Source organism: Ursus maritimus, unplaced genomic scaffold (assembly GCF_017311325.1).
Source record: "Ursus maritimus isolate PB19 unplaced genomic scaffold, ASM1731132v1 scaffold_17, whole genome shotgun sequence".
NCBI classification, from domain to species: Eukaryota; Metazoa; Chordata; class Mammalia; order Carnivora; family Ursidae; genus Ursus; species Ursus maritimus.
This window is the reverse complement of record NW_024424119.1, coordinates 60,066,041-60,079,784: the sequence shown is the minus strand read 5'-3', so window position 1 is coordinate 60,079,784 and position 13,744 is coordinate 60,066,041. Positions and strand designations below refer to the sequence as shown.

General features: G+C 64.1%; 2 protein-coding genes across 9 annotated transcripts in view; both read left to right on the top strand.

Moving 5' to 3' along the window:
- The window catches only part of PNPLA7 (patatin like phospholipase domain containing 7), a 66,604-nt gene extending 65,338 nt beyond the window's left edge, over nt 1-1,266 (top strand). For 2 of the 3 annotated variants that reach the window (XM_040632296.1, XM_040632294.1), the window contains 3 exons: nt 293-377; nt 536-672; nt 841-1,266. In XM_040632296.1, the coding sequence (XP_040488230.1) occupies nt 293-377; nt 536-672; nt 841-963 (345 nt within the window). In that variant the 3' untranslated portion in view covers nt 964-1,266. The remainder of the gene's footprint in view (nt 1-292; nt 378-535; nt 673-840) is intronic. The other variant, XM_040632295.1, reaches the window with a different exon arrangement.
- An 812-nt stretch (nt 1,267-2,078) lies between these two features.
- NSMF (NMDA receptor synaptonuclear signaling and neuronal migration factor) lies at nt 2,079-11,234 on the top strand. Of its 6 annotated transcripts, none has more exons than XM_040632289.1 (15): nt 2,079-2,184; nt 2,652-2,713; nt 3,397-3,903; nt 5,043-5,118; nt 6,304-6,372; nt 7,264-7,316; nt 7,916-8,005; nt 8,439-8,563; nt 8,770-8,853; nt 8,940-8,973; nt 9,085-9,155; nt 9,315-9,394; nt 9,566-9,668; nt 9,888-9,963; nt 10,049-11,234. In XM_040632289.1, the coding sequence occupies exons 1-15, from the start codon at nt 2,114-2,116 to the stop codon at nt 10,144-10,146; spliced, it is 1,599 nt and encodes a 532-aa protein (XP_040488223.1). In that variant the 5' UTR covers nt 2,079-2,113; the 3' UTR covers nt 10,147-11,234. The 6 variants fall into 6 exon arrangements, with proteins under 6 accessions (XP_040488223.1, XP_040488222.1, XP_040488225.1 ...); XM_040632288.1 differs by having other exon boundaries at nt 6,280-6,372; XM_040632291.1 differs by lacking the exon at nt 6,304-6,372.
- The last annotated feature ends 2,510 nt before the right edge of the window (nt 11,235-13,744 follow it).

The window sequence follows — 13,744 nt, the reverse complement described above, 5'->3', positions numbered from 1 at the left end:
GTGTGGCCCTTTGGGAGCTATCTCTTGACCTCTGCCCTGGCATCCCTCTTTTTGCCCCACTTTGGCTCTCTGCTGCTCATGGTGGGAGAGGATGGGGGTTTGCTCAGCCCTCTGCTCATCTTTCACGCCCCTGCCCCATGTGCTCCAGGGGTCTGGGCACCGCAGGAGGCTAGGACTACAGAGGGTTGCAGGGAGTGAGGCTGGGGACCTGGCCAGGCAGCCAAGGGCTGTGGCCTGGGCACCAAGGGAGCTGTGGCCTTGGCCATATGTCTCTTCCACCTCGGCCCTCCAGGTCCTCACCTGCCCCAACGCCTCCTTCACTGACCTTGCCGAGATTGTGTCACGCATTGAGCCCGCCAAAGTAGCCACGGTGGACGGTGAGTTGAACGCTCAGGACATGCACCCGCATAGCTGAGGGTGCTGTTGGCAGCGTCTGCTTCTAACCCTTGGCACGCCCAACAAGCCGCCCTGGCTGCCAGGCTCCCTCTAGCAGCCCTGGGGCCTGATGACCCCCTAGCACGGCCCCTGCCCTCAGGAGGGGAACAACACAGCCCTCCCCTCTGCCCAGACGAGTCTGACTACCAGACCGAGTACGAGGAGGAGCTGCCAGATGGCCCCAAGGATGCCTATGCTGACTTCCAGAGTGCCCCGGCCCACGTGGGCTCGGACTCGGTGAGCTGCCCGCACCTGCCTGTGCCCCTGGGCTGAGTCAGGTCTGAGGGCTCCAAGCAGGCCCGCTGCTCCCTCCCTGCTGCCCTGCAGCACAGAGCCAGAGAAACCTGGCCCAGGGTCAGCCCTCCAGGCTCACCCCCACCGTGACGTTGTGCTGTTTGCTTCCAGGAGGACGAGTCCTCGCTTCGTCACCGGAACCCCAGTCTGGCTTCCCAGAGCTGCCTCCGGACTCCTCCTACCCCTAGCACTTTGACCAAGATGGGTGGAGGTCTCCACTCAGAAGCACCCTAGAGACCATCTGCTGTGGGCCTCCCTCAGAGACCCTGGTTCCTGGGGCTCTTCCCCAGCCCACTGGGAAGACCGCCTGGGGCCTAGGGCGCCGTGCGCCACTGAGTCCAGCTTCTCCTGTGCTGGAGCCCAAGCTGCGCTGGGCGCCTCCTGGCCGCTCTGCCCTGGCAGCTTCTGGTGGGGTGCTCAGTCCTGGCGCCCTCCGTGCACACAGCAGTCCCAGGGGCTGTTCCCCGAGGCCTCTGAGAGATGTTGGAGGCCCTGGTGCATCCGCTTGATGTGTCAATAAAGGTAGATCTGACTGTGTGTGGACATGTCCCTCGCCAAGGCCCCTATGGCAGAGAGCAACACGAGGGGCCTAACGGGAGCCGGGGAGCAGCTCCAGCCCTCATCACTGGTCCGCTGGGGGGTGGGGGTGGAGGGCGCATCCCTGAGTCCCGGCGGGGTGTGGCATCACCTGTCACCATGTGGGGACCCCAAGCACGCCTGTGCAACAACTGACCCCCAGGGTCCGCATGGCGCTGGGGAGCCCCCGAACCAAGGAGCCCACTCCCCGTTTCTCAGGCATCTTCCCCCGCCCTACACGAGCTGCTCTCCTAGGTCGTATGTCGCCCACGCTGTCTCCGATCATTAAATAGCGCCAGGGAGCCCTTTTGATAAAAGGAGGGACAACTCCGGCCCTGTGTCTTCGGGGTCCGCAGCCCCTGCAGGTCTCCAAGGGGCAGGGAGACCCCTGACCCGAGGGCCTAGGACCCTGCAGTCAACTGAGCGCCAGCCTCAGTTTCTCGGCGCCCCCCTCCCCCACGCCGGCACGGTGGGCGGAGCCACCGCCCCAGTCCCCTCTGGACGACCCTGCCAGGCCCCGACGTCATGGGCGGCCACCCCCAGGCGTGACGTTGCTGTGGGCGGAGCCCAGGCCCCGCCCTGTCCATGACTCCGCGGTGGGCGGAGCCGCCGCCCCCGGCCCCGGCCGCGCTCTCCCAGTGCGGCGGGACTCGCGGACGGCCCAGCGCGGCCATGCGGGGCCCGGGCCCGAGCTCGAGCCCGAGCCCGAGCCCGAGCCCGAGCCCCGGCGCGGCGCGGCTACCCCGGCGGAGGCGGCGGGCGCGGGGCGCGCTCTGAGGCCGGGGGATGCGCCGCCGCCGCCGCGACCATGGGCGCCGCCGCCTCCCGGAGGAGGGCGCTGAGGAGCGAGGCCATGTCCTCGGTGGCGGCCAAAGTGCGGTGAGTGCGGCGGGCCGGCCGGGGCTCAGCGCCCGCCCCCGGCCCCTGCGGCGTCTCCCCCACGCCCGGCCCCCTCCCCAGTGGCGGGGCATCTCGCTGCGTGTCCCTCCCCCACTTCCACCCCCACCTCGGCGCTGCTTCCCTCCTGGAGACAGCTGTGGGTGAGATGCCCGACCTCACGACCCCCCCCCATACACACACACATAGAGAGAGAGTGACGGGGGGGCTGGAGAGAAAGCAGACCCGGGCCCCGGCCACGTTGCGGTGGGACCCAAGGGTCCCTGGAATTGAGACCTGCCAGGCCTGGGCTTTCTGGGCGTGGGATGGCACGGTCTGCCGTGAGTGACCCCGACCCTTCCCTTGCTAGTGCCTAAGGCCTGGGTGGGGGTGGGGACCCCAGGCTCCCTTCTGGGGAGTCCAGAGTGGCCTGGGTGCACTGATAGCGCACCCCGCTGTCCACCCTTCAGAGCAGCCCGAGCATTTGGCGAGTACCTGTCCCAGAGTCACCCTGAGAATCGGAACGGTGCAGGTAGGGGCATTCGAATAGGTGCCAGAACAGGGTGGGTCCGCAGCCCCACCCCACCCCCACGACGTGGGAATGCTGTCCCCTGCCCCAGACCTGGCCCAGCTCGTGGGCTGTGAGCGGGCAGCAGTAGCTGCCCTGCTGGGCTGGCTTCCTCACGCCCCCTGCCCTCCCTGGCCCAGAGCCCCAGGAGGAGCTCAGAGTCACTCATCACCATGGCACCCACCCAGCCTGGGCCGTTGGCATGGCAACAGGCCTCCTGGCACCCCCAGGGTTGGCACCGCTGTCTCTGGGGGCCAGCTGGTGGGGGGGAGGGGAGAAGTTGGCACTGGGCACACGGGTGCAGTGGCAAGCTGGGAGGTGGCCTGTTTATTCCCGTCAACCCCCCACCATCAACCACAGGTAGTATAGCCTGTCACCCCCACGCACACACACCCAGGGCCTGGGGCCCAGGTAGGAGGAGGGTGGGAGCCTCTAAGAGGACTACGCAGCTCGCACACACCTTTTCTCTCGATAGCAGGGGCTTAGGATTTGGTCCCTGGGGCTGGAGGGCAGCTCCAGTACCGCCCCCCCCCCGCCCCACACCCATCAGGGCCAGGCACTCGCTGGGTGTTCTTTGCCCTCGCCGCACCAGGAGAATGGGAGGGCAGGGCCAGAGGGCTGCAGTTCACCTGGTGCCTCTCCCCCAGACCACCTGCTGGCTGATGCCTACTCTGGCCACGACGGGTCCCCCGAGATGCAGCCAGCCCCCCAGAACAAGCGTCGCCTCTCCCTCGTCTCCAATGGCCGCTACGAGGGCAGCCTCTCAGAGGAGGCTGTCAGTGGGAAGCCAGCCGGTGAGGGCCCCCAGCCCCGTGTGTACACCATCTCCGGGGAGCCTGCCCTGCTGCCCAGCCAGGAGGCCGAGGCCATCGAGCTGGCTGTGGTGAAGGGGCGGCGGCAGCGGGAACGGCACCCCCACCACCACAGCCAGCCCCTGCGCGCCAGCCCGGGGGGCAGCCGTGAGGACGTCAGCAGGCCCTGCCAGAGCTGGGCAGGCAGCCGCCAGGGCTCCAAGGAGTGTCCCGGATGCGCCCAGCTGGCCCCTGGTCCCAGCCCCTCCCCTCGGGCTTTTGGGCTGGACCAGCCACCTCTGCCTGAGGCCACCAGCCGCCGCAAGAAGCTGGAGAGGATGTACAGTGTCGATCGAGTGTCTGGTGAGGGCAGGCTCGGGGGCAGGGTGCTGATGCTGGGGTTTGCTGGCAACAACCACTGTGAGGCCTGGACAGGTCCAGGGTGTGCAGGTGCCCTGAAGCACCAAGTCAATCAAGGAGTGCTTCCTGGAGGAGTGGGATTAGGAGATTCTTGAGGATTGAGCACGCAGAAAACATGGCTTAATTAGAAGATCGGGCTGCCTTTGGGGAGTCCTGGGGAGTAGTCCCTGCCCTGGGTCCCAACAAATGAAGTTCCCAATAACCTCAGGAAGCACGTAGCTGTCTGGGGTTTGGCCAGGTATTGGGCGCCTCCCCAGGACTGTTGTGCTGTGTCGGTGGCTGGTGAGCCCTGGAGGATTACTGTGTCGAGAAGAGGCCTCTCTGGGACAACTGAGCTGCCCCATGCCTCCTGGCTTTGAGGTCACCTCCTGAAAAGCAGAGTTAAACTAGCTGAGCCCCCACATCATCCCAGGATGCCTCCTGGGCTTCCCAGTCTACAACCCGCCTGGGCATCAGGGCGCAGGCCGGGGGGTGTGGGCAGTTCGCTCCATGACCTCGTGCTCCTGTGACGGACACAGCCAAGGGGTTGGGGCGGGGGTCAGGGTGAGAAAGTTGAGCAAGCTTTCATCCACTCCGTCTAGGAGCTGTAGGGGTCCTGAGAAGGGGCAGCCCTCCGCAAGACAGTCTCCATGCTGGGTGAGGGCCTCTACCTCACCCTCCTGGAATGGTCCAAGGGAGTGGAGTACACGGGCTACAGAGAAGGCCCCAGAGCCCCCAGGAGAGGCTGCAGCCATTGTCCCTGCCCTGTTTCTCCTCTCCAAAGGGAAACAAAGTGAATCGTTTCTCTGGGCCCCCTGGACACAGGCTGTTTTCAAAAGGAATGCTTTTCCACTGTAGGCAGCCCCAGGGAGAGCTGGGCAGAGACCGACCGTCACAAGGCTGCTGAGCTGTCTTGGCGTGAACCGCTGAGCAGACACGTTACCCTACAGCCCCATGCCAGCATCCACCCACCTGGGAGAGGGTTAGGGGACCCTGCTGCTTTTCCTCCACTGGCTTTGGCAGAAGCATCCCCTTCCCTGGCAGGTGGAGGTAAAGGCTTTAGGAACCCCCAAGCCACCCTGGCCACTTCTTTTGTCTTGCAGATGACACCCCCATCCGTACCTGGTTCCCCAAGGAAAACCTCTTCAGCTTCCAGACAGCAACCACAACTATGCAAGCGTGAGTCGTGTACCTGATAGTGCCCATGGCGTGGGGCCTGGGCCAGGGGCCTCTTCTTGGTGCTTAGGAACTGCTGCCAGACCTCCTCCCGGCCGCTGGGCCCACCTGGGTGGCTGTTTCCAAGCAACCCCAAGCGCCCATGTCCCACCTTGTCTGCCAGATGTGACATCGGTCTCAGGGAAGGCAGGGCTTGCTGCTGTCCTCCCCCAGCCTCCCATGGCCCCCCCACACCCCCTCCCTTCCCCACTGCCCTGCTGTCTGCTCTCCTAGCCCTCCCCTGTCCTTCGTGGTCTTCTGGGGACCTGGCCCAGGGCTGCAGCTGATGCAGTCGCCAGTGGGGGCAGTCCTCCTAGGCCACTGCCTCATCTCAGCGTCCTAGACAGCAGCCTACTTGTATTTTGTATGCCCCTCGAGGGATCACACCCCAGGAGTCCCCTGCGGGGGCCTTCTCTTCTCTCTCTGAGACACATACCTGAGTGTTTGGACATGAAGTTCCTTTCAGGGAGGCACCCTTTGCTGCAGTGTCCCCCACACTGAGGAATCTCCCTCCCCTTACGCTACTGTGGGGAGCCCACCACTGCCCTCAGGCTGGCTGGGGGCTGCCACCTTTGCTGCCAGGCCCAGACCCAGCAGAAATAGGCATCTGTGCCAGCCTGACCATGTCACAGCACCTGATAGCATGGGCCAGTGACCTCCTCGTCCACTGCTTCCCACAGTATAGCTAGTGCCCTGCTAGTGCCTGGAGTATGAGTGAGGGACCCCTGGAGTCAATGACAAGGACAATAACAGGGAACTTGGGGGGCTGCGGGGGTCATGGCTCACTATGTCTTCTTTCTCACGCTGCCCCTTCCCGCCGCACCTCCAGCATCTCGTAAGTACCCTGTGGGACCTTGAGCCTAAGAGCACGGTGGTTGTCCCTGGGGGACCCTCACACCCCAAATAGGTTTGGGCAGGCCAGGGACCTGGGCCTTGACTGTGAGGGAGTGCTGCGTCCCAGCAAGCACCAAGGCCACAGCAGGGCCTGCCAGGAGCCGGGCGGAGGACAGCGTGAGACAGGCCAGGACCCTTCTGCCTGGCCCAGTGCCCTGGATGCCCCTCCAGGGCCTGTGCTCACGTCTCTGTCCCCACGTCTCGGTCCCTCCTACCTGCGGCCAAGGGCAGTGCTGACTCGTGGTGGTTTCCCAGGGTGTTCAGGGGCTACGCGGAGAGGAAGCGCCGGAAACGGGAGAATGATTCCGCGTCTGTAATCCAGAGGTAGGGCCTGCCAGCTACTCGCCACCAGGGTCCGTCTCTTGTCTGTGCTGGTCTGGCCTGGGCCCAGTGGGCCCTGGCAGACCTGATGGGGGAAGGGCGGTGGCGACCACTGGCCTGGCCCTGCTCTGGGGACGCAGCAGGCAGGAGAGGTCATGTAAACTGGGCCCCTTAGACCTCTGTTTTGGGGGTACGTTGACCATGGAAGCAGCCAGCTAGCCAACCCATGTCTCTCCCTGACCCTTGAACCCCAGAGCTATGGGGTCAGCAACAAAGCTTATCCTCCCCAAGCCCCACCTCAGAGATGTGGCCAGAAACCTTGTCCATCTTGGACACTGGACCTTGGTAGGGCACACATTTGGGGGTAAAGAGACCTATCTCTGAGCTGGCCCAGGGACATAAGAGCAGGGGAGGGAGTGCCTGCAGGCCCCAAACCTGGGGTTGGTGCAGACAGTTGTGCTGCCCTGACTGCTGAGCACAGGAAGCAGGAGCCCTTGACCACTTGGAGAGGGAGGCTGGTGGGGTTCAGAGTGTGCCTGGGCCCAGAGAGGGAATGGAGGGGTGGGCAGTGGAGGTGGGTGCCTGAGGCAGGGGGGTCACCAAGGGAGTGGTCCTGCGATGGGGGAAACGGCAAGAGAAGGCTTGATCATTGTGCCTTTGTCCTGGCAGCAAAGGGGAGCCCAGGAAGGGTGTCAGCATGAGAGGGACTGGGTGGGATTTGCTTCTGAATGGGCGAGTGGGAGAGCGTGGGGGCGCAAGGCATTTCTTTCCTACAGAAGCGAAGGCAATGTCATGTCCGGCTGTGGGGCAGGTGCCGAGCAGGGAGCGTGGGGGACCAGTCTGCCACCCGCCCACTCTGGCCATCCTCACCAGCCCCCCATGTTTCTTCCCCAGGAACTTCCGCAAACACCTGCGCATGGTCGGCAGCCGGAGGGTGAAGGCCCAGAGTAAGACCCAGGGCAGGAGGGTGGGCAGGTGGGCGGCGCTGCTCTTGGCCGGCTGGGGCTTTGCGGGTTGCTCGCTGCGCGGGAAAGACCCGTTCCCAAACCCCTCCCTCGCGCCACCGGGAAACCCTGGACTCGGGCCCCATCCCTAGCCCAATCCCAACGGAACCCCTGCTTCAGGCTCCGCCCTGGGCTCCTGGCCCCACCCCCAACTCCTGCCGCACAACCCCGCCCCAGGCTCCGCCCCCAACTCCTGCCCCACAGGCCCGGCCCCGCCCCCAGCCCCTCCGCACAGGCCCGGCCTCTGGCCCCAGACCTCAGACCCCGACTCTTATTCCGCGGCTCCTGCTGGCCCAGCCCTGATGCACCTACCTGATCGGGTGCCCAGTCCCTGCCCCAGCACGCCAGACTCGGCCCACGGCCCCCCGGACTGGCGTCCACTGACCTCCCAGCCACGGGGGCACGGACCCTAACTCTGGCTTTCCCAGGTGGCGGCCCGGAGCCAGCCCCGCCGGGGTCTCCGCGGCCCAGAGCCCGCTCAGGCTCAGCCCCTCCCGCCCCGCTCCCGGCCGCTGACGCCGCTTGCTCTGCTCTCACTGCAGCGTTCGCCGAGCGGCGCGAGCGGAGCTTCAGCCGGTCCTGGAGCGACCCCACCCCCATGAAAGCCGACACTTCCCACGACTCCCGAGACAGTAGGTGCCCGGCGCAGGCCGGCCCACCTGCCGCGAGAGGTTCCCCTAGGCTCCCCGCTCCGCGCTCCGCAGGGCGGGACTCCTGCCCGGGCAGCTAGGCTTCTGCGCTTCCGCTCTCTGAGCCTCCGTTTACCCATCCGTGAGGTGGGGGCGCCTGGCACCTCCTACCTCGTGGGCAGCGGGCTGTGCGCTGCAGCAGCTCCCGGAGGCCTGAGGGGCCGGGGGCTGCTCTGCGCTGCTCCGGGCTCCCCTGGCGTTGTGCGGGGTCCACAGTGCCGGTGGCCTCCGTTGGTCTCTGTCACCCACCCCGGGTTTCTCGCTGGCCTGGAGGACCCTCCGGGAGTCTTTATCGTGGGTTCTGTGTGCCGCTCGTGTCTGCGGGTTACAGCTGGGCCTGGAGGTGCTGCCAGGGGTGACCCAGCCTGCCCCTCAGGTAGTGACCTGCAGAGCTCGCACTGCACCCTGGGTGAGGCCTTCGAGGATCTGGACTGGGAGACGGAGAAGGGCCTGGAGGCAGTGGCCTGTGACACCGCGGGCTTTGTGCCCCCCAAGGTCATGGTGAGGTTGGGTGTCTTTATGCTACACGCGCCCTGGGTTGGTGGGGGGGAGGGGGGCTTTTTCCTCCAGGAGCCCAGCTGGCTCTACCTGGAAATGATGCAGCCATCACAGGCTGCCCAGCAGTGGGGGGCAGCCTCATGGGGCCTCCCACTGCCCACTGGCTCCGAGGCGGCCGGACCCTGAGCAGCTCCCCGTGCCGTCTGCAGCTCATCTCCTCCAAGGTGCCCAAAGCTGAGTACATACCGACCATCATCCGCAGGGACGACCCTTCCATCATCCCCATCCTCTACGTGAGTGCCTCTCCCCAGCCCCAGGTGCCGGGTGGGGCTGCGGCCTGAGCGGGCTCTGACTGGAGCCTGGCCTGTGTCTGTTTCAGGACCACGAGCATGCAACTTTTGAGGACATTCTGGGTATGTGCCCTCCGACCCCACTGTCTTCTGATCCAGGGTGTGGGGGTTTACCTACAGGCCGTGGCGGGCTTGGGGGCACTGGGGTCAGTGCTCACACTCCTCCCTCCCTAGAGGAAATAGAGAAAAAGCTGAATATCTACCACAAGGGGGCCAAGATCTGGAAGATGCTGATTTTCTGCCAGGTAGGGCTCAGCCCCTTCCTGCTGGGGGTGGAGTGGGGGGCTTCGATCGGGAATGTGCAGCCTCTGTGCGCACATGTGAACGAGCACGTGTCTGCGGGACGGGGGCAGTGCATGGGTGCTCTGTTCGCGCCCCACGTGGCCAACTAGAGTCTCCGACAGGGCGGCCCAGGACACCTTTACCTGCTCAAGAACAAAGTGGCCACCTTTGCCAAAGTGGAGAAGGAAGAGGACATGATCCAGTGAGTGGGCAGGGCGGCCCGTGGAGGCAGCGTCCGTCTGCACGCCCCGTCCCCACAGCCCCTCCGCATGACGCTCCTGTCCCTGGAGCCAGGTCCCGGGCGGCGGCCTGCCCTCCTCACGTGTGCGGGCCTGGGCCGGAGGCCGCCTGTGACCCAGCTCTCCCCCGCCAGCTTCTGGAAGCGCTTGAGTCGCCTGATGAGCAAAGTGAACCCAGAGCCGAACGTCATCCACATCATGGGCTGCTACATTCTGGGGAACCCCAACGGGGAGAAGGTACAGGGACCCCCAAACCCTGCCCCAGGCTTTTGGAGACCCCAGACCCACTAAAAGAGTTGACGACCTCTCATTTCTCCTTCTGTTTTCCTTCAGCCCCCAGAAGCCCCTCGTCCTTGAGCCCGGTCCATGGTGGGGGGTTCCTGCTCCCCCCAAACACCATTCGCCCACCCCCTCCCTTCCCTGCCCTGAACTCACGGCTCCGCCTTGCCCTTTCAGCTGTTCCAGAACCTCAGGACCCTCATGACCCCTTACAGGGTCACCTTTGAGTCCCCGCTGGAGCTGTCGGCCCAAGGTGAGCTTGCCGGGCCGGTTCCCAGCCTGAGGGGTGGGGTCCAGGGAGTAAGGCCCGAGCCCTGGCCTTTCTTCTTGTGCTCCAGGGAAGCAGATGATTGAGACCTACTTTGACTTCCGGCTGTACCGCCTGTGGAAAAGCCGCCAGCACTCGAAGCTGCTGGACTTTGAGGATGTTCTCTGAGGGCCAGGGCCACCACCCGGCTGCTTCCTCGGACCAGTGGCTGGGGCTGGGCCACTTGTGTGCGGCCCAGGACCGCGTGGGTCCCAGTCTTCTTGGCCGCTTCAGGGCACCCTCAGATGTCGCTCAGGTTCTCTCCTGGGGGTCTGGTCCTCACCGCACCACAGGCCACTGAGGTCATAGCCCCTGCGGCCCGGGACGAGCCTCGCCCCGTGTGGCCAGGGGTTGCTCGGCGGCCAGGCGCTGATGGGGCCTAGGCCCCGCCCAGAGGCTGCAGCACTGGGGTAGCTCCTCTCTGCGGGTTCATAGAAATAAGTGCAATTTTCACACCCCGGAAACAATTCAAAGGGAAGCAGCATTACCAGTTGAATAGTTAAGTGCTATGTCACCAGTTAGGGTGTAGACAGCCCAGCCCAGTGTGTGTCCAGGACCTTCTGTGCCCCCAGCCCCCAGCCCTGCCGTATTTGATCACCAGCACCGGGGCGGCCCGTCTGTGAGGCAGTGTTGCCCGGCTGTCCGGCCTGGCTCCGGCCCTGGCCGAGTCCCTGATGGTCTGCGCTTGTACCCTCTCGCCACCCCTGCTTTCTCTGACCTCAGCCGCACCGGCCCAGCAGGGGTGCCCCGGGCAGCAGTGGAGGGGGCACGCCTTCCCTTCTCTCAGAGGAGGCTCTGGGTTGAGCTGGGCCCTGCCTGCTCCCCGTCCTCCAGCACCCGCCGGGCCCCCTGATGCTGTGGTGCCGTTCAGCTTTTGCCAGCCTTGGTCTGGAGCCCACTCCCAGTGCAAAGGGTTCAGCAGGGGCAGGCCGGGGCTGGGCCCCGGTGGGTGGGAACCCTGCCGCACACGGCAGTGGGTGCCTGGACCCCGCAGCAGCACTGAGCAACGGTGGACTCTGGGCGTGTGGTCTTGCTGGGGCCCAGTGGGGCCGGCTCTTGTATATAGCTGGGGCTCGGGGCAGGCCCCCCTTTGCAGAGCCTGGGTGTGAGGACACCTGGCTGTGCCCTCAGCTAAGGGAGGGGCAGGGGCATGTGCTGGGCTCTGAATGATGTACGATATCCCTTAGAGTGACCATTAAACCTGACCCTCCGCTGAGGCCACCGCCTGGCTCTCCTCTCTCAGCACCGTCCACTACCTCCCTGGGCCCAGAAACTTCTGGGCCTCCTGGTCCAAGGTTGCTCCCTGTCCACCTCTACCTGGACGGAGAGGACTTGGGGGGCCTCTAGACCTCCCCTGCCAAGGGCACTCTCCATGAGAGGGTCTGGCAGCAGTGGGGATGGAGAAAAGCAGATTCTTGAGACAGCTGCAGGGGAGCAGAGGGGCGTGCTCCCGGGAAAAGTGTCGAGGAGGGTCGGAGGTTAAAGCAGAGGCACTCCTACCCACTGCTGACTCTGCCCATACCCCCAGGCACCAAGCAGAGGGCCACCCACCCCTCAGGCCGCTCTCCACATCTGGTCAGCAGGATGGCTCCTGCAGGATGCCAGGAAGTGACCATGGGACCAGCTGGCCACCCTGTTCCAGACGTGCCCAGTGCTGCTGCTCCCTCCATGGCAAAGCTGCTGCTGGGCATAGCTAGGCCTGGCTACCTGGGTGGCTCCTGGTCTCTAGTGGTCCAGGGATGGAGCAACAGGTCCGGCTGTGCACATGCAAGGTCACCGCGGACTGGGCAGGACGGGGGGCCACCAGCGGACAACATGGGTAGAGTCTAGGAGCCTTGAGGCCTTGGGTGCTGGGAATCTGGCGGCAAGCAGCCCTTTCTGGGGGTGGGCATGCCAGCTCCAGGGGCACACAGCCCTCCAGCCTCCAGATGCTTCCAGGGTGTCTGGGGCAGGCGGCAAAGGTGCCGAATGGATGGGAAAGATAAGCTTGTAGGTACACAGATCAGATGCCCGTCCACATGCTCTCACATACGAAGTCGTTTCACGGAGTTTTTAGCACTCTCGGTGCCTGAGCCACGACGCAGCTCCCCTGCTCCGCGCACCTGCAGTGTGCGTGCTGCTGCCAGGGTTTCTGCCTGTGGGCTGCTGTCTTACACATGCAGGCCATGAGCGAGCTCTCCCCAGGATGACCCGCCGACCGGCACGCCGTGCGCTTAGAAGGCACACTTGCTGTGTTGTCTGCAACCCTGGAAACTGTCACACGCTCCTTCCCCTCGCCTGGCTTCTAGTGGGCCCTGGAGCTGCAGGTCTGAGGCTGCTTCAGCAGGGCTGTCCGCCCTACATGGTCCTTAGGGACAGCTGTGCTGGACAAGGGCTGGGAGGTCTGCCAGCGGGAGGCCCCAGGTTCATAACCACCGAGGAGAAGCCTGTGGAGGAACAGATGTCAAGTGTGGGAGGACCACCACCCAGGAACAAGCCCAGTACCACGTGGACAAGCATTTTGGGGAAGTACAAGCAGGGAAGGTGGTGGCAGACGTGGGGGCCGAGGCTGGCCGGGGCCAGTGCAGCACTGACCCACCCACCTGCCCCAGCAGCTGGAAGTGGTGATAGAAGCGGAAGGTCCTTGACACATAAGAAGTTCTTATATATTAAGAAGCGGACAGTAGTCGATGGGGGAAATGAGTCAAGATCTCAAGAGATAACACGGGAAAGGAGGTCTAGGGGCTAATAAGCGCACGGAGTCTTCTTAGCCCATTAGGGACCCAGTGAAAGCCAACAAAAAGGATGAGGTATTACTTCTTGCCAGTTGGTTTGCACAAGTATTAGGGCATTAGTGCCCCATGCGGGTGAATGTGTGGGGGAAGGGCCATGGGAATTGCTGCAGCCTTTCAGGAGGATAATCTGGCCACAGCTCTTAAAGTCTAACTGATATGGGGCGGCTGGGTGGCTCAGTCAGTTGAGCGTCCGACTCTTGATTTCGGTTCAGGTCATGATCCAGATAGAGCCCTGCATGGGGCTCCACGCTCAGCGGGGAGTTTGAGATTCTCTCCCTCTGCCCCTCCCCCAACTCGCACCCACTCTCAATTAAATAAATAAATCTTAAAATTGTATATATATGTATGTGTGTGTGTATCTATACACACCTGATAAACTGGCATGTCTGTCGAGCAGCACCCCCTCCCACCCTCCCTCTCTCTGGGGCCGATGTCCATTGCCCTTGTTCATGCCATTAATTGGTGCAAGGCCAGATCACGAGGTCGGCGACCCCAGAAGGAGCAGATGGTTCAACAGCTCATTGTTAAGGGGGCAGCATGGTCAGGTGTCTGTTTAAAGTGGGTAGGTAGGTGAGCAGCGATGGGAGGTGTCCGGCCCACCCACTGTGACATGTAACGCTCATAATTACCCAGAAGGCCAGGCCTGAGCCATGCTGTCTCTCCAAACAGCGTGGGCACAGGGGGTCCCCACCTGCCCATCTCCCCACGCTGCCCTCTCTGTGCCTCACTCGCCTGCTGTGGGCACTCCTTGGCCCCAGATGTGTGCCCTGGCATGATGCCCCAGCAGGCTGGGGGAGTGTCTCGTCGCACCGAGGTGTGACTCCCATCCCGTAAAGTGGAGGAAAACGACCCGTCTACCTGGGGATGAATTCGCATATGTAATTATGGGCTGTGAAGGAAGGTGTGGCCCCCCACTCCCAGCAGTAAGTGTTGCTGGGGGCGGAGGGGAGAGG

Bases quoted from the DNA above. Each gene is read 5' to 3' on its own strand.
- NSMF (XM_040632288.1), top strand. From the start codon at position 2,114: ATGGGCGCCGCCGCCTCCCGGAGGAGGGCGCTGAGGAGCGAGGCCATG. The intron at 8,564-8,769 runs GTGAGGTTGGGT...TGCCGTCTGCAG, and splicing joins TTGTGCCCCCCAAGGTCATG to CTCATCTCCTCCAAGGTGCC. The intron at 9,964-10,048 runs GTGAGCTTGCCG...CTTGTGCTCCAG, and splicing joins GCTGGAGCTGTCGGCCCAAG to GGAAGCAGATGATTGAGACC.